Source organism: Girardinichthys multiradiatus, chromosome 19 (assembly GCF_021462225.1).
Source record: "Girardinichthys multiradiatus isolate DD_20200921_A chromosome 19, DD_fGirMul_XY1, whole genome shotgun sequence".
In the NCBI taxonomy this organism is placed as follows: Eukaryota; Metazoa; Chordata; class Actinopteri; order Cyprinodontiformes; family Goodeidae; genus Girardinichthys; species Girardinichthys multiradiatus.
In genome coordinates, this window is record NC_061811.1 from 40,123,649 (window position 1) to 40,148,691 (window position 25,043).

At 44.0% G+C, this 25,043-nt stretch overlaps 1 protein-coding gene across 3 annotated transcripts in view; it reads left to right on the forward strand.

The window, feature by feature from the left end:
* Window positions 1-25,043, forward strand: part of akap6 (A kinase (PRKA) anchor protein 6) — a 490,689-nt gene that overhangs the window by 343,934 nt on the left and 121,712 nt on the right. For all 3 annotated transcript variants that reach the window (XM_047392958.1, XM_047392960.1, XM_047392959.1), the window contains one exon: window positions 2,484-2,630. In XM_047392958.1, the coding sequence (XP_047248914.1) occupies window positions 2,484-2,630 (147 nt within the window). The remainder of the gene's footprint in view (window positions 1-2,483; window positions 2,631-25,043) is intronic.

The following is a 25,043-nucleotide window of genomic DNA, read 5'->3' on the forward strand; positions in this document are numbered from 1 at the left end:
AATTATAACAAAACAACAAATACTGAACATCTGCAGAGACTTCAATTTTGAATGTTGAATGATTCCTTGCATTTATCATGGATATGTGGGAAGAAATTATTTTATATATTTAAGAAAATATTGAAAAAAGAAACCAAAAACCTTCCATTCTCAAATTAGTTTCAGAAACATTATTTCTATTATTGTTTTATATTTTTTAAAGGTCTGTGTAACATCTGATTATTGTCCAGATAACAGATCTTTTAAATACATACATAAATACACATATACAGGTCCTTCTCAAAATATTAGCATATTGTGATAAAGTTCATTATTTTCCATAATGTAATGATGAAAATTTAACATTCATATATTTTAGATTCATTGCACACTAACTGAAATATTTCAGGTCTTTTATTGTCTTAATACGGATGATTTTGGCATACAGCTCATGAAAACCCAAAATTCCTATCTCACAAAATTAGCACATCATTAAAAGGGTCTATGAACCTAATCATCTGAATCAACGAGTTAACTCTAAACACCTGCAAAAGATTCATGAGGCCTTTAAAACTCCCAGCCTGGTTCATCACTCAAAACCCCAATCATGGGTAAGACTGCCGACCTGACTGCTGTCCAGAAGGCCACTATTGACACCCTCAAGCAAGAGGGTAAGACACAGAAAGAAATTTCTGAACGAATAGGCTGTTCCCAGAGTGCTGTATCAAGGCACCTCAGTGGGAAGTCTGTGGGAAGGAAAAAGTGTGGCAGAAAACGCTGCACAACGAGAAGAGGTGACCAGACCCTGAGGAAGATTGTGGAGAAGGGCCGATTCCAGACCTTGGGGGACCTGCGGAAGCAGTGGACTGAGTCTGGAGTAGAAACATCCAGAGCCACCGTGCACAGGCGTGTGCAGGAAATGGGCTACAGGTGCCGCATCCCCAGGTCAAGCCACTTTTGAACCAGAAACAGCGGCAGAAGCGCCTGACCTGGGCTACAGAGAAGCAGCACTGGACTGTTGCTCAGTGGTCCAAAGTACTTTTTTCGGATGAAAGCAAATTCTGCATGTCATTCGGAAATCAAGGCACCAGAGTCTGGAGGAAGACTGGGGAGAAGGAAATGCCAAAATGCCAGAAGTCCAGTGTCAAGTACCCACAGTCAGTGATGGTCTGGGGTGCCGTGTCAGCTGCTGGTGTTGGTCCACTGTGTTTTATCAAGGGCAGGGTCAATGCAGCTAGCTATCAGGAGATTGTGGAGCACTTCATGCTTCCAGCTGCTGAAAAGCTTTATGGAGATGAAGATTTCATTTTTCAGCACGACCTGGCACCTGCTCACAGTGCCAAAACCACTGGTAAATGGTTTACTGACCATGGTATCACTGTGCTCAATTGGCCTGCCAACTCTCCTGACCTGAACCCCATAGAGAATCTGTGGGATATTGTGAAGAGAACGTTGAGAGACTCAAGACCCAACACTCTGGATGAGCTAAAGGCCGCTATCGAAGCATCCTGGGCCTCCATAAGACCTCAGCAGTGCCACAGGCTGATTGCCTCCATGCCCCGCCGCATTGAAGCAGTCATTTCTGCCAAAGGATTCCCGACCAAGTATTGAGTGCATAACTGTACATGATTATTTGAAGGTTGACGTTTTTTGTATAAAAAACACTTTTCTTTTATTGGTCGGATGAAATATGCTAATTTTGTGAGATAGGAATTTTGGGTTTTCATGAGCTGTATGCCAAAATCATCCGTATTAAGACAATAAAAGACCTGAAATATTTCAGTTAGTGTGCAATGAATCTAAAATATATGAATGTTAAATTTTCATCATTACATTATGGAAAATAATTAACTTTATCACAATATGCTAATATTTTGAGAAGGACCTGTACAAAAAACACTGAAGTTATGCAGTCTTTACTTAGCCTGTGTTATGGAAGATTACAACACACCTCATCATACTGTACCAACTTGCTCCAAATCCACCCAGTCAGAAAACGTCAAAATGAAAAACAACCAGGAAGGTACAAATCATTTTATACCAATACAGCCTAGTATCATAAGTATTTATGTCTGCTTACAAAATACCAATGATCTTACAATATTTGGTTGGAATTCATGGGCACTGTAGCCCATACTGTTGTGTGTAGCTCAGCATGCTTTTATATAATTAAGACTTCATTTTGAAGTAACTGTGTAATAGTAATACTGATAGGTTTAGGTGGTAGGAAGAGAAATTGAACATGCCACATGTAAGGTATACAAGTAAAAAGATTTCAAGTAGTATGTTTTGGTTCTCAAGCCTAGCTGTACCTGCCTACCATAGAAGATTATATCATTCAGTTTTAAAAAGAACTGCAAGCATATATACAGTTTTTATCCACACAGTAAGGTGGTTGATATGCATAATATAATCTGAAACAATTTAAAAAACCAATATATAACTTCTAATGTGTGCTCTACCTTTTCAGCTATTTGACATGTGTCAATATTTTCCTTCTGCAGAGTAGCCTCGCTGAGCTTCTGATGATGGAGAGCTGTAGGACTAGTCTGCTCAAACAAGCTGCCAGCCTGAAACAGAGTGGGAATGAGCTACCAAACAACATGCACATCAAAATGCACAACCTTACGTATACATGGCGACAACTAGAGGTAATGCGCATACAAGCACAAACACGTAGTGACAGCTGTGACACACAATATATGTTAAATGTGAAATATATGTTAAATGCGTTTGACACAGCACCAGGATCAAAAGTTACATTCTCATTGATATCCATTTCAGTGGTTTGGTTTCCATTTTTTTGTCCAACTAGTTTTTTTAGATTTGGCCAGATATGATTGGCATTGCCCTTTCATTCACTGATGGCATTAATGAAATACGTGGCCTTTACATTTATAGATTGCTTTATAACTGTATTTCTTAATGCGGTGAACACACATCTGTCATTTTCTGACTTAGTCTTTAGCACCACCGGGCATTGTCTCTTTGCTTCATTAATTACCATATCCTTTCATTTAACCATGGGAGATGATTTACTTTCTTTGTCCTGACTTTTACCTTTTTCATGAAATAATTTATATTTGTTTTAAGTTCAGTCATAAAAGTACAGCAATTGTTATCCATATTTTTCCTGATAAATACTGATTCCAGTTGTTGTAAATATGAATCTGAGAATATTTAAATATTTAATATTTAATATTAATATTGTAATATTTTATCAAATAATATTTCGGTCTGTTAAGGGTTGTCCTGTGAATACCAGCCCATTAAGGCGATGGTATTAGGACAGAATAGAAAGGTGTGAGACGAGCTCTGGCATTATTGAACAGCATAAACTCTGCACATATATGGAATGAATTCACACAATTTCTTAAAATACAAGAATTTATTAACAAAAATAAGTCAACTCAAAGTCAAACATATTTCAATCAACAAACTCTTTACTATGCTAAAACAATCCAACTAAACTACCAAGCAGAATTAAAGAATAATGAAGACTAATGGGCTATGTACAATATAAACAAGTTGATTAAACATGATTGGAAATCACGACCAAAAAGAGTGATGCAATATTACCATGCAATGTTTATGTTTGAGAACCAAGGATTATCTTGTAGAATCTGGAAGTGAAGTTAAGTTAGTCTTGGAACTAACTTAGGAAATAATCAGCAAACGTTTAGACAACCCTTCACAAAGCAAGATCAGATAAAATATTATTTTAATAAAATAATGTTTTAAATAATGATCTGCTGAATAAAACCAACCTCCTGGATAACTAATTCTCAACGGTGTCTAATTAACTGCTTTTATTTATTGAAATAATATTTGAAGAAATATTATTAAGGGAGTATTTTGGAAAAGAGCCAAATCTTTCTGGAGAAATGGGGCTTAATGGTGTTTACTTAGTTATCAAATCTAGTAAATGATGTTCAGGGACTATTATTCACTAGCTTGAAAACCAACAACCTTTCTTTTGAATAGTCTTTAGTAGCACATGTTCTCTACCGGTTAGCCGTTAAGCTAACAAAGAAGCTTAGCACCAGAATCAACACATACCTTTAAAATACCAGGATTAATTAAAGGGTTAAAATGCATAAGCGCGGACGGCGCGTTAAAACCACCCTTTAAATAAAGCTTATCTTAACTTTAAAACATACAAAGAACACAGAACCGGCACATGCCGTAGCTAGCCTACTAGCACTAAAGATAGCCAGGTTCCACAAAACAAAACTTCATAACATGAAAACGTTTAGATCATTTCATCCTAAACCTATCTGTTAATCTGCCCAAACCTAACCTCTGACCATGGTGAGTAAACGTTGTCCAAGGGCGATGAAGTTCGAATAAACGTCCACAGTCAACAAGCAGTTGGTTCGGTAGCTAACCTCTGCGTTTGCTCTGTGAACAAAAGAGTTAGCTCCGGAGAGCTGGGCGGCTTGTTTTGTCCGTCAACCAGCTGTTCGTTACCGTAACACGGTTGTGCAGGCCGTAGTAACTTCCTACAGACTTGGCTTGTAGAAACAGCTTCTCCGCCGGGGATCTCTCTGCGACACAGTTTTGCTTCTGCGGGGCTTCGGAGAGAAAGGTAAGCAACTCTTACACCTTAATTTCCCCATTCATGAATGAAAATACCGGATACACAGACAGTATTTCATTCTACTTAACTTTGCATATGATCGATGATCGTATGTCTTTGGATCCAGTCGAATTCATGTCTTTTGCCAGCAAAAGACATCAGCGCACTTTGTTCCCTCCTATCCCGATGGTCATCGGTGTGGAAGAGAGCGATATGTGGGAAGGGTGGGGGTCTTATACGGACAGTGGCATCACTGGGAAGTCCTCTGCTACCCCCTTCCCCCTTCGGAGTTGTGCTTTATTTTGGGTAATGGCGCCACAGGAAGTCCGCAGTTACCCCCTTTCCTGGCTGTGCTGGAAGAAAGTTAATGCACTTTATTTTGAAAAGTTCCAGAAAAGTATGTGCCGGAGTTTTAATGTGGAAATCCATGGCTGTAGGTCCCAACATCCCCCCTTTTTAGTTCCGAAGAATTGGATGAAATCCAGTCTTTGGGGCTAACAATCCGTCCTCAGCCATGTGAAAAGAGTCACTGGGGTCCTGTAGCAAGGCAGAGTTCAACAGTTCATTTTGGTTCAGAGGTTAGTGTTTGGACAGGAGTGAGGCAGGCTTGGGCAGAGACTAATACTAATAAAATGTTTTAAAGAGAAAAAACAAAACAAAAACAAAAGTCATGTAATAATTATCACACCATAATAATACTGCTTTTAAACCTTACTTTCTGAAGTCCAAACCATAAGAAAGAAAAAGATTAAAACAGGGTGTTGGAAATTATTTACCATCTTCATACCTTGTTTGATAGATTTTACAGGCTTGCCATGTCTTTTAGGAACGCCGTTACCTCAGTTATAACGCACCTGCAGATCATCTCAAACTCCTCCTTTGTGATGACATCTTTGGAGTGGCTCCACTCTTTACCACCAACCCTACAGGTGGTTCTGTTGCATCACTTGGGAAGTTACTTTGCGCTTTTTCTTAGGCCTGTTCTCAGTTTGAATGTTTAACACTCTAACTTTACCTTTTCCTGCCCTGTCTGAACAGACACGTGTTTCCCACACGAGCTGAGCATATCTACGAGTCTCCTGCATGGAGAGATTCTCTGTTATGCAATGCATGGTCACTTCATACTGCATGCTAACGTGGAGGTTGTGAAGAAACAAAGACTTAAAAGTGTGGTCTTCTTCAAGACCTGGAGCATAACATCCCAGAAAATAAGCCGTCTTTAAACGGTGGAAATATTCTCTGGGAGGTTCATACTGTTTTTGCAAAACTGTCAAAGCATTAATAGTGGCAGTGGCTTCATCTCTGTAAACGTAGTACTCCTCTCTAAGAGCCTGGCAGAGAGCTAGATAACTGTCACTAATTTCTGGAGGAAGAGTTTTTATGAACACATGAACCACTCTTAGCTGTTGTTTTCCAAATAAGCCTCAGCTTCTCACGATCAGAAGGAAAACACAAGTCAAGAAGACAATGTTCAACCTCAAACAGGTAAGCATCAATATTTGACTCCTGGCTACCTGGATCAAAAACTTCTATGTCTTTAGCAAGGAATTCAAGCTGTTTGAAACAGACACCATGCTCCCAAGGTGGACCACGTCCATCTGAGAAGATATGCTGGTTAAGTTCATGAAATGGTGGAAGATTCTGACCTAACCTCTGGGGAAGGAGACAAGTCTTCTCATGCTTTAAATGACAGCTTTCTAATGAATGGACTCGTGCAAGTGGTGGTCAGTCAGGTTGAACTGGGTCACCTGAGAACCATGTGCTTCTCTCCTGGTCCGTAGGGGTCGACACAGAGTCAGAAAGGAGAGGGGTGCCGATCAGGCTGGAGGGGTGCTCCTCCCACTGAATCGGGCCATTTGTGCACGCTGAGTCCGGCACTTGGTCATCTTGGTTGTTGTTCACTGCAATGGAATTTGGCAGGAAACCACTGGAGACCATCTGACTTCCAACATTTCTGTTAAGGTCTGTGGAAGTAAGTTGGACACTTTGGCTAAATTTAGGAAGGGGAGACTCTGACCTAGGTGCTGGATGCCTGCTGTTTGAGTCTGCCCCCTGCTGTGGCTGCGCAGCTGCTGTGAGTGAAAATGCAAATCAGGTACCTGAGAGGAGGGGGTTTGTTCCCCCTTTGGGATGAAGCTTTCTTGAGCTCATCTGCCTTCAGGTCCACTAACTTTGCTTCAACTTTCTTGGTCCTCTCCTCAGCTTTTGAGAGCTCAAGCTTTGCAGCATTCTCTCTTTGAAGAGTCATCTGATGGTCAGCCTGTAACTGAGAATATCTTTTAGCTTCCAGTTGTGATTTCGGCTGATACAACAAGGTAAGCTGACAAAGAACATCTGAAATCAGAGCATCTCTAGTCGGATACTTAATGAAGTTTACCAACTCCTGAATCCTCTGATCACATGTGGCAAGGTCAAACTGATTTAAAACATCCCGCTCATCTGGAGACAAACGGATGTTCCTGAATGGATACATGCATCAAAATTAGGTCAGATACTAAAATTAACTGCAAAGTTAATTTAGTTTCAAATTGTGGTCTTACACAAAACACAGCCTCTGGATACAGATGTGCAGCAACTGTCTGGACAGTGAGGTTAACTGAAGTTAAACCAAGTCTCAAGTTGTTGTTTGCACAGAAGAAACCAGACTGAGTCAGAACATCTAAAAGGTTAATGCACTTTATTTTGAAAAGTTCCAGAAAAGTATGTACCAGAGTTTTAATGTGGAAATCCATGGCTGTAGGTCCCAACACAGTCAACTTGTTTGATTTTAAGTTCAAGATTTAATAACTCACCGTTTTAAATTTTAAGATGAACTGACTTATTAGAAGATGAGCAAATAAATAAATTTTTATTGTTTTTCTCAGAAACAATATCAAATTATCTGATCTGATTTGCCCATGCCCTCTAAAAGTGTTCCATAAATCAATTTGACTTCGCAATTCCTAGCGGCGCAGGAGAGTGACGTCAGTGGCAACTCTTCTTCTTCTGCCCCAGACTGCACCATTACGCATCTTGTATGTTAGGGAGCGGTGTGCATTGCTCCCGAGACGAAATGAGTGCAGAAGATTGTGTTCAGAGAAAACAGGAAATCGCCATGTCCAATTCTTTACCAGAGCTGCTAAGGGAAGTTGCAGCTGCCCTGAAACAGCAACAAAATCTAATAGTATGTCTCTGCACACCGGAAACTGCAGTTTCAGTCCTGCACATTCAGACATGCAGTTCTAGACCACTTGTTTTTGCGACTGAAATAAAAATTTGCCTTTTTTTCACACAAATAAATATAAAGAATTTCCCTTTGGGTATCAATAGGCTACATCTGATTTCAATTTAGTTTATTATTCAATTTAGTTTATCACATTAAACTACAAAATAGTTATAAATACTGAGGCGACTGTGGCTCAGTAGGAAGAGTAGTTGTCTTGCAATCAGAAGGTTGTGGGTTTGATTCCAGCTTCCTCCTGCCATATATCGATGTGCCCCTGGGCAAGGCACTTAACCTCAAGTTGCCTAAATGTGAGAAATGTGATAAATTCAGCAAACGATTTCAATAATACATGTATACACATCTATTATAATACATGTACACACGTTTATTATACATGTATTATACATGTATACTCATCTATTACATGTAGTCACATCCACAGTGTCGAAGCCGTCTCTGCTTCCCCGGGTCCGTTGATTTGGGCACAGGTTTCAAAAGAGGGAAATAAACACAAAGTTCAATCAACTTAAGTTCGCCTCTGCGCAGAGTGAGAGAAAGATGCCCCAGCCAAACACCTGCGTGCAACAACTCTGCTACCCTCTGGTTCTAGCTCGTTTTATTAAGTCTCAAGGGTGTGTTCAACATATACATATATCATGTCACTCATGTATAGCATAACAGTTCCTTATGTCCAAATAAGGAGTGCTTCTGGTTATTTTCTTCTAGCAAGCTTATCCTCCCCTATCTTCTTCACCCCCATCCGGTAATCCCCTGTCCTTCACCAATTTATGACCTCTATCTTCACTCCCTATGCTTTACTCCCCTCTCCTCTATCTGCACATTCCAGTTACACACATTGATAGTTTATATTCTACAATCCCCCTTCTGAACTCTCAAAAAGAGTTCACAATCTAAAATTTCCTTTAACCAAGTACTTCTAAGAATAAGTAGAAATAAGTAAAAATATTACTGTACCACCTGTAAAACGAGAAAATCATTAAGAAAACATGCATCTATCTTATTATGTGTCCCTGAATTCGCACTCTGAGTCCTCATCCTGGTTATGGTCAATTTGCAACAGTGGCATCGTTATCCCTCTTCTCAATTGCGGAGGTGATGAGGCGCACCATCAGAGAACGAATGCATGGTACACAACAACATCCACAGGTCACCATTATAGCTACAAATACTGCAATAGAAATCATCAAAGACATTATCAAACCCTTCCAGTGTCCAAATATGCCTGTCATCCACTCCTCCAGGGGATTATAAATTCCAGAATTTTCATGCATGGTGGCGGAGAGGGTCTTAAGTCCCTCTAAAGCCTTTGACACTGAACCATCCAGTGCAGTGTTATTAGGAATGAAGGTACAACACTTATCTCCAAACATGGCACACACACCCCCTTTTTCAGCTAACAACATATCCAATGCCATCCTATTTTGTACTGCCGTGAGGGAAGTTGGGGCCAATTGTTCAGACAAACCTTCTACAGCGTCTCGAGTTAGATTGGCCAGACGCAAAACATTATAATGAATATAATTAATGCGGTCCACGTTTTTGTTGGGCGTTACTGGGAACAAGGCAGCTATAATAGGGATGTTTTCAAATCCAGCTGATATTTGGTCTGCAAGTTTGTACTCATTTGGGAGTCCTCGCGGAACTCCAATTGCATCTATATAGGTGGAGGAACCCTGACTCAGGTCAAAAGAGGTTGAATCGCTTCTTTTCATAATATGTCTTCTCCTCTTACGAGTGAGTGCCAGTGCCTTATCTTGTTGACATGTCACAGAGGTAATATTAGGACCAATTAAATTCAACGGGGCCTGCAATCTGACCATTGCACAAACTCCTATGGTGTTATTTGGTATATTAGTGAGAAGTCTATATCCTCCGCAGTAGTAATATAATCCTGATCGTGCCCAAAGTCCTACCACTTTCCCAGACATGGTGGTATTACACCAGTCCGAGGGAATTTGTCCTACATTCACCTTTGGGGTGTTTGAGGTGAACTTGAAACAAGAATATGTCCCATTTAGCCTCTGAGGAGTGAATGGTCCTATCTTGGTATTGTTAGATATTGGTGGGAAAATACTGGCTAGAGTGGTACAATTAGCAGGTGTGGCCTCCTGTGTGAGTTTCAACATACAATTGTAACCCCATGTATCTTCTGGGTACAGAGGAGCCGGGTCAGTTGTTAAGTGTGGCCGTGCTGCTGCACAGGCAACGCAGCCTGCTTTACTTTGTTCTTTTGCTGTTTGCATTATCCATTGTAGCCACAAATTGTCTTCCGCATAACCTGTGGCCATCTGTATTATTTCTAGGGGTTGTAGGGTGGAATAGTCTACTTTTACCACCCCCTCTAGTTGGTCTTCTGGTTCTGGGACTGTAGGAGTGCTGGTGGCCTGTACATGAGGAGTTGGTTTATTTAAATTGATTTTGATTAGTACCTGGGGGTCGGTCCCTGTTACCTCTACCCCTAGAGTGAAATACATTGGGTGGACACGTCGAGATTGGCACACAAATACACATCATACCCCCTCCAGGCAGTTGGATTCTTCCCACACGTTTTGACATCACACAGGTCAAACCGAAAAGTGGTAGTTGCTCCTAACGTGTAATTTAGTTCTAATCCCCCATAATGCTTAAGGCACATGTCCTTGGGTTTGTTTACCTTAGACCTTTTGGACACCTTTCCGGAGTGGCTTTCAGAACATGTCTGGAATGGAAGTTCACAAAAATACCATAAGATAAACGTAACAATGAGTGCTGAGACACTCACCAATGATGAAACTCCTAGAGTCTAATTCCCTTGTTTTGGGTACTCTTTTTTTTTTTTACTTATGAAACTTAAAACATAAACATATAAAGTTAAATCATAACCTGAAAAAGATACAGGAACATCAAAATGTAATATAAAATATAAAATGTTCGCCGAACAATGCCTTCTGGAGTGAGAGGGAAGCTCTACCACTCCTAGTGAGAGGGAAACTCAATCACTTCCGCCTCTTCTTCTGCTGTTCTTCCTCTGTCTTCAGCTCTCAGGGCAGACTGACCCTGGGCTAATTTCTCTCACCCGGGGATTATTCTGCCCCTTCTTGGGTGGGAGAAGTGAGATTGTCTTTTCCTGTGTTTTCGCTCAGATCTTCCTGGACTTGAGAGAGGGATCGTTGAGGTGGTTCTGCTCCTGCACACTGGCTCCAGTGATACCAAGTAGTGGCTTTGCCCTTCAGCCTGACTGCATGAGTTGTCCTCTCCGTATCCTGAAATGGACCGGTCCACCTTGGCTCTGACCACTTTCTTTTGATGACTTTCAGGAGGACCCACTCGGCTTCCGAGGTGGTGGTTCCGACCCTGGTCTCTGGTTCTGCTGGGATCTGTTTGGAGAAAGCTGTAACAAGACTGTGGAGAGATCTGTAATAATCACGATGAGATATAAATTGTTCACACTCAGTGAGAAACGGTAACCTTGTTTGGGGGCCTAGAAATGGCCTCCCTGTTTGCAGCTCATGTGGGGTCAAACCATGTTTCTGATTTATAGAACTCCGTACAGACATCAAAGCTAATGGTAAGGCAGTAACCCAATTCATTTTGGTCTGTGCACAGATTTTAGCCAATTTGGTTTTAAGGGTTTGATTCATTCTTTCAAACTTCCCCTGTGACTGTGGATGGTACACAGTGCCAAATGAGTGTTTCAGTCCCAGAAATTTTTCCACTTCCTTGAGTTCCTCATTTTTGAAATGTGTTCCGTTGTCAGACCTTATTTTAGCTGGAAAACCGTGTCTAGGGATATAATGATTTATTAAACACTTCACCACAGATTTGCTGTCTTCCTTTTTTGCCATGCCTCCGGCCATCCAGTAAATGCATCCACACACACCAACAGATATCTGAACCCATTTACTCTCTCAGTCATGTCTGTATAATCACTGATAACCTCTTTTCAAGCTATTGGGTCTACTGGGAACTTTCCAGGTGCTGGCTTCAAGGTTGGTCTAACATTGAACTGCCTGCACATCTCACATGAATTAATCCAATGCACTGCCATTGGTTTCAAAAAAGGGTCCCACCAGTGTTCAAGATTTTTCAACATTTGCGTTGTTCCCACATGTCCTACTCCGTGTGCTTCTTCTAGGGCTACTTTGGTAAGACCTGGTGGCAAGATGGGACGTCTGTCTGGGTTTCTCCAGAGACCACTCTGATCCTCTGAGCCCCCGCGGGCCTTCCAAACTGATTTTTCCTCAGGAGAGGCCCCCTTTTGTAATTTCATTACTTCTTCCAGGGTGGGTTCTGGTGTCCACCCTGCTTCTGAACACAGCATTATGTGCCTGGGCTGATATCCTGCACACTGTTTAGGTGCCCGGTCAGCTGCCTGGTTCCCTTGCGCTACTCTGGTGTTACTGCTGTCATGTCCTCTGCATTTAATGACAGCTACTTCTTGAGGGAGCAACAAAGCTTCAGCCAACTTTCTCATTTCCTGTTCATGTTTAATGGGTTTCTGTCCTGCAGTTCTGAATCCTGTCCTCAGCCACTGTTTAAGTTCTACATGTACTGCTCCTGTAGCATATGTAGAATCTGTGTAAATGTTAACCTTCTGTCCTGCTCCTAGTTCCAGAGCAGCTATTACTGCCAAAACTTCTGCTCTCTGCGCTGATTGTGCGTCTGTCAGTTCCTCTGCCTGTACTGTGACAAAATCTGTCCCTGTGTCTTCCACCACCGCGTATGCTGCCTTAAGTCCTTCTGTGTCATGTCTGAAGCAGCACCCGTCTGTGTACAGGTTTCGGGCGTCTGTTAGGGATGTACTTTGTAGATCTGGTCTGATTTTTTCATTGAACTCCACTTTTTCTGCGCAGACATGTGGTGTACCGGTAATTATTCTATCTGCCATGTTTATTCCTTTATGTGTGTATGTGATGTTTGGGGCCTCCAGCACCTTTCTCAGCCTCTGTTGTCTCAGTGGTGTGACTGTGAAAGCCTGAGAGTTAACAAAGGCCACCACACCATGTGATGTCAATATGTTAAGAGGATGTCCCATCACTACGTGCGCTGTTTTTTGGATTATTTCAGCCATCCCTGCTGCATGTCGGGTGCACTCATGATGTCTTTGTTCCATGTTGTCCAGCATTACACTTATGTACATGAGGACTGTCCTAACCCCCTTTTTTTTCTGGAACAGCACACCATTTGCTGTGTGTGCTGTGACAGAAACATCCAACTGGAAGGGCAACGTGTAATCTGGGTGTGCCAAATGTGCAGCTTGCGAGAGGCTGGTTTTTAAGTTAATGAATGCTTCTTCAGCTTCTCTGGTCCATTCAAGCAGGGCAGTGAGGTTTCTCATGCCCTGTTTTTTGACAAGATCTCTAAGGGGTGCAGTGAGGTCGGTGTAGCCGGGCACAAAAGATCTGCTATAGCCTGTGAGTCCTAGGAAAGACAACATGTCCTTAACCAGGAGTGGTTTTGGGTGGGACAAAACTGCAGATTGGTGAGCTGGGGATATCCCCGTGCCAGGTTGGGAGACAACTCTGCCCAAAAAGTCAACCTGGCGTATGCAGATTTGAAGTTTGGCTTTGCTAACCTTATAGCCTTTTTTGGCCAAACGCGACAGGACAATTGCTGTTGCCTCAAGGCATTCAGCCACAGTGGGTGTTGCGAGGAGAATGTCATCCACGTACTGAATCAGAGTGGTGTTTGGTGGTAATAGGCAATCTTGAAGAGAGTCTTTCAGAACCTGATTGAAGATTCCTGGAGAAAGCGCGAATCCCTGCGGCAAACGAGTGTATCTATACCTATGAGATTTATAGGTAAATGCACAAATGTCCCTGCATTCCTCACCTAAAGGAAGGCAGAAAAATGCGTTGACCAGATCAATGCAGGTAAACCAGCAATGGTCAGGGTTAAGATTTGTCAAAGCAACATAGGGATTGGGCACGGAAACGTAGAGGTGGCCAAAGCTGCATTTATGGCCCGTAAATCCTGTGCCATGCGCCATTTACCCGTCCCTTTTTTCTCCACTGGCAGAATGGGTGTGTTCTATGAAGAGGAATGTGCAGACTCTAAAACACCTGAGTTCCAGAGGCCTTCCCTTGTATCTTTAATCCCTAGTTCTGCTGCTGGTTTGTGAGGGTAGTGGGGCTTCCATATTGGTTGGTCGGTGGTCAACTGAAAGGTAATGGGGGAACATTGAATCAGGCCTACATCTGTGGGCCCCTCTGCCCAGAGAGTGGAAGGCATTTTTTCCACAATAGCAGCTGCCAGCGGATGGTCTGTTTCCCTACCATGGTGTCTGTCTAACTGAACATGTTCCAGTGTGCCCACATCCGTGGAGTGGTTGAATATGCGATAAGTGTTCCCTGAGGGCAAGTAAAAAAGGTCAGGGGTTGCCAAAGGCTGCCAATCCTGTAGGTTCAGGGAGCGTTTTAACACACCTCCAAGTTCATGTGCTTCATGACCTGGGTGCAGAGCCAAAGAGACATGAGGCACGCCATCAGACCACATCCTAAACCACACTTCCTTCTCTTCAGTCAAGTGAACCTCGGCCACCACTCCTTCTGGTGCTACATAAATGTCTGTGGTGACAATGTCCCAGTGCGTACCCTCTAACTCGTCAGCAAAGCTTTCCTGGTAACATTCACAATTATTTCTATCATAAAACAAGGTGACATGCGGGGGGTCAGGAGGAGGTACATAGGGCGCAGAGTGGAGACCCAGGATTTCCACTGATGGAAAGCCGAGAGGATGCCTCTGTGCGCGGTGGTTTCAGGTTGCAGCAAAACCCAGTATATATCAGCCATTGAGTCCTGCAGTGGCTGGAGGAGGTACTGTCCATGTGAAAAAGAAGTGTTATTGCCACAAAATAACTGGGTGCCATTGGGCCGGTGAACCTGCAGTCCATCAGTCCTGCATAAAATGGTTGCTCCCAGTTTTATTAACATGTCTCTACCCAGTAAATTTACTGGTGTGTCAGTGGAGACTAGATAACTGTGATTCAGTGTCTGTCCACCAATTTCAGTCTTTAAGGGCTTGGTATATGGCAGGACCTGTTTTGCCCCCGAGAACCCCATGACAGTTGTAGTCCTGGTGGAGAGTGTGTTTGGAGGAGCCTGTTTGATGGTTGAACATGTGGCCCCAGTGTCCACCAGAAAAGGAAGGCTATTTCCGGACACAGTCACAGACAGCAGGGGGTCCGCAGTCCCGCTGTCTTCTGGGGTCAGTGGGGACCTTCAGTGGTGCTCAGGCCAGAGACTAGGCTCGTCCCAGGCCGGTAATTGGAGTTGTGGTCCGTGTACACCGTGTGCTGGGCCACCTCTGCCTCTGTATGGACGGGCCGGAGGAGCCATGGCGGGACCATAACACCGGGTGGACCATTCTTATGGGGGCAATCTCGGGCCCAGTGTCCAGGCTCATTGCAGTAATAACACACATCAGCATTACCCAGTCTCCTCTGTGGTCCTCTCTGGAATCCCCTTGCTCTTGGCCCTCCCCGTCCCCCAAAACGACCAGCATGTCCCTGATATGGGACCGGGGCCTGATGCCACTGTCCTGCTGTTTCTCGATTTCCAGGAAATGGAGGAGCCTGAGGGGGCTGAGACACTGCACCTTCATACATCATTTTAGGTGTTTTACCCTCCTTTTTCTTTTCCCTGACCTTCTGTTTAGCTTCTGCTAATTGCATTTTCAGGAGCTGAGTTTGTAACATTTTTAATTCACTCTCCTCATTTTGTTTTGCCTCTTTGAGTTTAGATAAATGATGCATCAGATGGCGATCCCATACTCCAGTCTCTGATCCAGGGAGGTCGGGATTATCCTCCATCTTAGTTTTAATCTGCAACGGTAACCCTCTTAAAACAGCATCCCGGAACCAGTCCCTTTGGGGACCAGCTCTGTCTGAATTAGTTCCTGTCTGTGTTTGCCACATGGATTTGCACTGATCTAAATATTCTCTAGGATTTGTGTTTGCGTTCCACTCAAATTTTGGAATGGTACGTCCTCTGGTTACTGAATACATTTGTCTAAGAGTTATGCCTATGAGAGTGGAATAGAAAGTAAATGGGTCCCCATCTGGTGCTGTTGTTATACCCGCAACAAGCTCTATGTCCCTACAGCTGTGTGGCTTCATGCATCATCCAGCAATGGCCCTGTAATCATCTAGAGCTAACGTGGTGCCTACTGTCAGGGAGTCCAGTGTCTGTAACTATATAGATGCACCTTCTGTGATCGGGGGCAATTTGTCGCACAAAGTGGTGAGATCTCCCAATGTGAATGGCTTGTATCTGTTTCCTCCAAATTGTTGTTGGAACAGTGGGTTTGGGCTGGGTTCGGGGTCTCATGTTATAGCCATGTCCAGCAGGGGGAGGAGTAGCCTCAGGTACTGGCGGCAATGGGGTTGAGGGAGATGACATAACTTCCTCATTTTCAATTGGTAACTGATTCTGTACTGTAATAGGTGGTGCCTGCATAGCAGCGTCATAATAAGTTACTGCAGTCAGTGGTTCTTCTTTTACCCATTTCCCTGACACTGACATATTAACTGAGCCCTCAGTTACATCTGGTTTCAGAGGTGTGACCAATTCCATATCGCTAGATGAATGGGAAATATACGGGGTGGAACACTTTATTGGGCCAGAAGCTGGCTGCAATTTGTCCCATAATACCCGGTCAGCAAATGGGTCAGTTAGTGGAGCCTGTGAAATGAATGAACCTCCAAAGGACAGTGCAGACTCAGCAGTGGAATGTGAGCGGAGAGAGGCGGGGGCCGAGGGGGAGGGGTCAGGCGGTGATGTGCCAGGAGGAGGCTGGGCAGTTACTGGCGGGAGATCACACACGCTCACGTGTCCCCCAGTAACTTGCAACGTGGGGTATAAGCCAGTAAGAGGAGAAGTGGGGGCCGTGGTGTGTGATAAAGTGGGCTGATTTGCGAGAAGTTCATTTGATGGCGGCATTTCAACTGTACTGCTATCTTTAATCTGTCTGCTTTTCCTGTCTCTTTTATCAGTCATTACATGATCACAACTTTGCCACAGCAAACCCATCTGTGACCAAAATTTTTCATCTTTTTCTGCTTTGTCTCTAAATTCCTTCCACTTTCCTCTGCCCAACCACCTGCAGTCTCTACACTGTTTGTCAGCCAACTCTTTGTCCTGTTTTGATTTTTTCATCTTCAACCAAATCCACTTGCCAACACTCTCTCTATCTGTCTTGCTCTTTCCATCTTTTGATAATTCTTCATTTATTTTAGAATACATTCGTTTAACCAACTTCTGCTCCTCTCTATTCATGTGATTTCTTAATAGCAGCTTTCATTACTAGCAGCTGGTTCTCTATGCTCTTCCATGGATCATTCTGTTCCTCTGTATTTCTCTATAAAATTCACCTTCCATCTCATAACAATTACTATCCTTTTTCTAAAAGATATATTTAATGCGTTATCTCAGTCACTCATTCATTCAGTTCTGGCCGACCGGGACGTATGGCACGCTATGTCCCTAGTTCCCGGTCCAACTGAAGGTTCTCTAATGACCCTCAAGACACCAGAACACATCCACCCCCCAGCAGCCTGTTTTCAGTGGCCAGTCCTTGTTATCACCGTCAGGTTTACCAGACCGAACACTTATCCAGTCCCCCGGGCCTTTCACACCGTTTTGTTTTTACCCGCAATGGGAGCCGCTCGCTGCTTTGGCGTTCTTCCCCACGCACACAACCGCTTTCATTCACTCGTGTTTTCCTAATTAGTCTGGTCTTACTGGTGTGTGTGTCTCCAGCTCACAGCTCATTCACTTTTTAACCCTAACAACGTCTGATGTTGTTGGTTATTTATCCAACTCACAGCTCATTCATTTAACTTTTATTTCTGTCTGATTTTGTTGGTTGTGCCCAACTCACAGTTCATGGCCGGTCTTACAGTTGTAATAACGTCTGTTCATGGCTCTTAAGAAAAACGTCTCGAACTCACAGGACTACCTATTCTTACGGTGTTATCTTCCACCGCTTATATTGTTCCTTCTGTGTTTATGCATACGTCTGTAATCTGAGTTTTCACAGAGAAATATCTCCATTACTCATCAGCATTCACACACAGTGTCCACACTGGTCTCGTTCTCAGTTATATGTAGAATTCGAGGTTTCTCAATCCCCCCGGGCCTCTAACCCAACTTAATCATACTGCCCCGTCGAGGACATATGCTGAACCGTCACGTTCGAGAAACTACTATATTTTTCCACACAACACCACCACTAAGTCTTGTAATTCTCTTAAAACAACATCATATTCACCAGTTTAAATCCTAGTCAACATTTATGACACTCTTTTTCTTAAGTTTTGGCAAACTCAGACTTACTAAGACATCGGACACAATATTAATTTAGCCTATCGAAAATCCAAAAGCAGAGTTTGATAAAACAGGTTCTGCTTACCTTTTCTGTAGTTTTTGGCTAGCCTGTGTCCGTGTGTCTGTTGGTCCATGTCAGTGATCCCAATTTTTCACCTGTTCTTCCAAATCCCGGACGACGCCCCCAAGTTGTCGAAGCCGTCTCTGCTTCCCCGGGTCCGTTGATTTGGGCACAGGTTTCAAAAGAGTGAAATAAACACAAAGTTCAATCAACTTAAGTTCGCCTCTGTGCAGAGTGAGAGAAAGATGCCTCAGCCAAACACCTGCAAGCAACAACTCTGCTACCCTCTGGTTCCAGCTCGTTTTATTAAGTCTCAAGGGTGTGTTCAACATATACATATATCATGTCACTCATGTATAGCATAACAGTTCCTTATGTCCAAATAAGGAGTGCTTCTGGTTATTTTCTTCTAGCAAGCTTATCCTCCCCTATCTTCTTCACCCCTATCCGGTAATCCCCTGTCCTTCACCAATTTATGACCTCTATATTCACTCCCTATGCTTTACTCCCCTCTCCTCTATCTGCACATTCCAGTTACACACATAGATAGTTTATATTCTACAACAGCTAATACAAGTCCTGATCAACTTTGTATTATAATAACATCATTACTTCATGAAATTCAAACATGATTTCAGATGTGTGACCCTGATGGATTCAGAGGGAGGTGATGGAGAGATTGAGCAATCTCAGGTCATCTGCTTCATGGCATCTTGATGGATCAGAACATAGTGGTGGACGGCTCCTCTCTGTTCAATCCTTCATTCCTGCAGCCATCAGGCTTCCTTTCTAAAAGCAAAATGTAAAATGCAAATTAAGTTTGCTGGGTGCCTCAAAACTTTGAATACATTAGCTTAAAACTGAACTTTAACAATTTCTGGTCTGCTTACTTGTTTATGCCCAGCTGCTGTTCAGACCCAACTGTGTGTGTTTAAATAAAGTTGAGCTGTAAAAGGGACAGTGAAAGTTTGTGCAGCAGGTCCTGCATCTGTCCAATATGGGAAAGGTTTTTCCTTTCTGGACAGTTATATGCAACTGAAAAAAAGAGAGCCAGCTAGTTAGTCCAAGTTAATATTTTTCTAAAATATATTCTCAAAATATAGGTAACAGAGTGATATCAATTTAAATAGTTTAAAACATACATAGTAACATAAATATTGACTGAAATAACAACCTTTGGCCATCTCTCAATGAACCTCTGGGAAGCTCTTTCAAGGCTCTTTGGAAAACCATTTCAGGTGACCACCTCATGAAGCTCATAGAGAGAATACCAAGAGAGCAATTCAATTAAATTTTATATATATAGCACCAATTCACAACACATGATGTCTCAAGGCACTTTACAAAGGGTTTGGAATGGTGTAGGGCTGTTGGGGAGGTTAGAATAAACTACTGAGTGTTAGAGTTTGGCCATTTTAGAATGGGCTATGTGTAGGGGTACTAAATAAAATAATAAACTGATAAAGTAGGGGCAACTCTGGCTCAGGTTGTAAGAGTTCGTCATGTAACTGGTGGGTTGCCTATTCGAACTCCCATTCAATTTGTCTAAGTCGTTGGGTCCCTGAGCAAGACCCTTAGCCCTGGGCACCGCACAGTGGCAGCCCACTGCTCCCTAATGTGATGAGTTAAAATGCAGATTTCGATTTCTCCATTGTGAGATCAATAAAGTCTAAATTAGTATTAATCAAAGCAAAGGGTGGCTATTTTAAAGAATCTAAAATATAAAAATGTTTAGAGTTACTTCACACTTTTTGTTTACTATATAATTCCATATGTGTCCATTCACAGTTTTGTTGCCTGTGGTGAGAATCTCCAATGTAAATAGTCATGAAAATAAAGAAACACATTAAGTGAGAAAGTGTATCTAAAACTTTTGGCTGGTAGTGTGTGTGTGTTTATTTATATATAAATATATATATATATATATATATATATATATATATATATATATATATATATATATACACAGACACACAACAATAGTTTGACGGTATTAAATAAGCAATTTGATTCACGTTTAAGACTTACTTTCTGTTCACCATCCATGTTAACTCGGACAAGGAAATAGATGGCGCTGTCGTGGAAGAGAAGTGATCTAGAACTGCAGGTCTGAAACTGCGGTCTTCCAGTCTGCAGACAGATGCTTCTCAAAAAATCAGCCACAAACACAAGGCTTGTTCGATGGTATGAGGGAGCGCTATGTTGCGTGCAGTCTCCGCCACCTAACGTACAAGATGCATACATTTTCATTTGAATATTGGGGCACATTTGTTTCCATAAAACTGGACTGTTTGCTCACACAGTTGTTCACAAAGTGGTGGACCTCCCCCCATCCTTGCTTGTGAATGACTGAGCCACCCTTTTTACCCAATCATGACACTCACCTGTTTCCAATTAACCTGTTCACCTGTTCATGTTTTATACAACGTCCGAACTTCATTGCAGTTAGTGTTGTAATATTTGAGAGGAAACAAGCAACAATAGAAAACAATGATTAATGAGAACAACACCTCAGAGTGAAGGTACAGATCAGCATTTTGGTCTATAGTCTTTGGTCTATGATATGCTTCTCACCTTCATTTTAACCATTAACTCTTGGTTTAGATCCAAGATGGCGCCGCAGATGGTCGCCTCGGCGTGTTGGTGCGCATTGTTTTGTTTTGTTTTTTGCTTTAAAACGGTCTTCTGTGATGGTACCCGGAGCTCTCTCACCAGAGAAGAACTCATGAACATCAGAGGAGTTATTTCCCACTTTTCTGCCTACTGCTCTGGAATTTGTGGACATTCTGGTCAAAGGTGCGCTCACCTTTGTTCACGCGGTGAAACGCCGGAAGAAAGGGAAACGGGCTGGGGTGCTGGTACGACTTCGCCAGCGTGGACTACGAACACCGTTACCTGGAATATTTCTCTCTAACGTGCGCTCACTTCCCAACAAAATTGAGGAACTGCAACTGCTGTTGGGGAAAGTTTTGTGCTTCACGGAGACGTGGCTGTGTGGATTAATACCGGACTCTGCGCTGCAGCTGGCAGGATTCCAGCTCTACAGAGACACGGAACTCTCCGACAAAGCGGAAGGTGGAGGAATCTGTTTTTACCTCAACAGTGGTTGGTGCAACGACGTGACAGTGATTCAGCAGCACTGTTCTCCAGACCTGGAAGCCTTCATCATAAACTGTAAGCCTTTCTATTCCCCCCGTGAGTTCGCTTCGTTCATCCTGGTCGGTGTTTACATCCCGCCGCAAGCTAACGTGCAGGTCGCACAGCGCATGCTCACCGACCAGATACTGAGTGTGGAGCGGACCAACCCGGACTCCTTAGTAATCGTCGTTGGCAACTTTAACAAAGGTAATCTCACCCACAAACTCCCCAAATATAGACAGTTTATAAAATGTCCGACCAGAGAGGAGAGAGGACAACATTCTGGATCACTGTTACACCACCATTATCACGCCGTCCCACATGCTGCACTGGGCCAATCCGACCACATCATGGTCCACCTGATTCCTGCATACAGGCAGAAACTAAAGCTCTGCAAACCTGTTGTGAGGACGACAAGGAAGTGGAGCAGTGAGGCTGTGGAGAATCTCCAGGCGCGTTTAGGCTGTACAGACTGGGATGTGTTGAGGACTACTACCAACAGTCTGGACGAGTACACAGAGGCTGTGACTTCCTACATTAGCTTCTGTGAGGACAGCTGTGCACCATCATGCACCAGGGTGAGTTACAACAACGACAAACCCTGGTTCACAGCTAAACTTAGAAGGTTAAGACTGGATAAGGAAGAGGCCTTCAGGAGTGGGGACAAAGACATATACAGAGAGGCAAAGTACAAGTTTGGCAAGGCAGTGAAAGAGGCCAAACGACGGTACTCTGAGAAGCTCCAAAACCAGTTCTCTGCCAACGACTCTGTGTCTGTCTGGAAAGGGCTCAAGCAAATTACCAACTACAAGCCGAAAGCCCCCCACTCCATCAACGACCGACGCCTCGCCAACGACCTGAACGAGTTCTACTGCCGCTTTGAAAGACAAAGGGACAGTCCTGCAACCATCCCCCACGGCACCCCCCAACAGCTGCAGCCACAATCCACCTCCCCAACCTCAAGAGGGGCCTTGGCACCTCCAACCCCCACCCTGAAGTTCCCCCCCACCAGCCCCCTACCCACGCCGAGGATGGCTCTTTCCATCCAGGAGAGGGACGTCAACAAACTCTTCAGGAGACAGAACCCCCGGAAAGCTGCTGGTCCGGATTCTGTCTCACCAGCCAGCCTGAAGCACTGCGCTGATTAGCTGTCTCCAGTCTTCACAGACATTTTTAACACCTCACTGGAGACATGTCATGTGCCTGCCTGCTTCAAGTCCTCCACCATCGTCCCTGTTCCCAAGAAGCCAAGGACCACAGGGCTTAATGACTTCAGACCCGTCGCCCTGACCTCTGTGGTGATGAAGTCCTTTGAGCGCCTTGTGCTCTCACACCTAAAAGACATCACCGACCCCCTCCTGGACCCCCTGCAGTTTGCCTACAGAGCCAACAGGTCTGTAGATGATGCAGTCAACCTAGCCCTTCACTTCATCCTCCGGCACCTGGACTCCACAGGAACCTATGCCAGGATTCTGTTTGTGGATTTCAGCTCTGCCTTCAACACCATCGTCCCAGTTCTGCTACAGGAGAGTGTGCCCGACTCCACCTGCAGGTGGATCACTGACTTCCTGTCTGACAGGAAGAAGCGCTTGAGGCTGGGGAAGCACGTCTCTGACTCCCTGACCATCAGCACCGGTTCCCCCCAAGGCTGTGTCCTCTCTCCTCTGCTCTTCTCCCTGTACACCAACAGCTGCATCTCGAGTGGACTTTCAGAGCTCTACATGGTCAGGCTCTCTCCTATATCAGAGACCTGTTATGTCCATCTCGGAGGATGAGGTCTTTGGATCAGAACCTTATGGTCCCTCGCACCCGTTTTAAGTCCCGAGATCGCTACTTCCAGGCCGTTGCGCCAAGGCTATGGGATGATCTCCCATTCCCCATGTTCCCCTGACTGTGTTGATGTTTTCAACAGCAAACTTAAGTATGGGGTAAGAACGCTGTCAAAAACAATGTGTATGTTAATACGGAAATATGTGCATATTAGTCAATAGTTGTGCATAAGTAAAATCCAAAAGAGGTATTGTATATTTTCTCTATAAGAATGCAAAATAAAATGTTACAGCTTCAAGAAATTACAAACACAAAGTTCAAGTTTACAGTTGTGGTTTATTCTTTATGAATACAATATGCTATAACAGTTTGTGAATACAAATTATTTTCTTTGAGAATAAGAAATTACATCAGCGACTTGGTGTCACGTGATCTCAGGCTCAGAATATAGTGGTTGGAGTTATACAATGATGTACAGTAGGTGGCAGTATGCACCTCTGAATTTGTTGCGAACCGCCAGCCGAAGAAGAGAAGAAGCAGCAGCAGCACTAGCGCCAAGATGACGGACCAAGAGCATATATTAACGACATTAAGACATATATAAACTTTTTAACATTACCTGGCTTTGTACCGTAGTTTCTTGATCCGTTTATTTGGCGCTCGTGCTGCTTCTTCTTCTCTTCTTCTGCTGGCGGTTCGCAACAAATTCAGAGGTGCATACTGCCACCTACTGTACATCATTGTATAACTCCACCCACTATATTCTGAGCCTGAGATCACGTGACACCAAGTCGCTGATGTAAATTCTTCTTCTCAAAGAAAATAAATCGTATTCACAAACTGTTATAGCATATTGTATTCATAAATAATAAACCACAACTGTAAACTTGAACTTTGTGTTTGTAATTTCTTGAAGCTGTAACATTTTATTTTGTATTCTTATAGAGAAAATATACAATACCTCTTTTGGATTTTACTTATGCACAACTATTGAGTAATATGCACACAATTCCGTCTTTACATACAACATTGCCCCTCTTTGAACCACCACCTTAACGTGGTGGAGGGGTTTGAGTGCTCAAATGATGCGAGAGGCTATGTTGTCTGGGGCCTAAGTGCCCCTGGTAGGGTCTCCCATGGCAAACAGGCTCTAGGTGATGGGTCAGACAAAGAGTGGTTCAAGAATCCCTCATGAAGAAAAAAATATCGAGGCACGTGACGTCGCCCGGTACGGCGGAGCCGGGGTCCCACCCTGGAGCCAGGCCTGGGGTCGGGACTCGTCGGAGAGCACCTGGTGGCCGGGTTGCTCCTCGCGGGACCCGGCTGGGCCAAGCCCGAACGAGAGACGCGAGGCCATCCCCCAGTGGGCCCACCACCTGCAGGGGGAACCGTGAGGGACCGGTGCAAAGAGGATTGGGTGGCGGACGAAGGTGGAGACCTCAGCGGCCCGATCCCCGGATGCTTAGGCTGGCTCTAGGGACGTGGAATGTCACCTCGCTGGGGGGGAAGGAGCCTGAGCTTGTGTGGGAGGTCGAGAGATATCGACTAGAAATAGTCGGGCTTGCCTCCACGCACAGCGTGGGCTCTGGAACCCATCTCCTTGAGAGGGGTTGGACTCTGTTCTACTCTGGTGCGGCCCACAGGGAGAGGCGGCGGGCTGGTGTGGGTTTGCTTGTTGCTCCCCAGCTCAGCCGTCTCGTGTTGGGGTTTACCCCAGTGGATGAGAGGGTCGTATCCCTGCGCCTTCGGGTTGGGGAGAGGTCTCTGACTATCATTTCAGCCTACGGGCCAAGTGGCAGTGCAGAGTACCCGGCCTTCTTGGCGTCCCTGTCGGGGGTGCTGGATAGTGCCCCTCCCGGGGACTCCATTATTCTGCTGGGGGACTTCAACGCCCACGTGGGGAACGACAGTGACACCTGGAGAGGCGTGATCGGGAGGAATGGCCTCCCCGATCTGAATCCGAGTGGTGTTTTGTTATTGGACTTC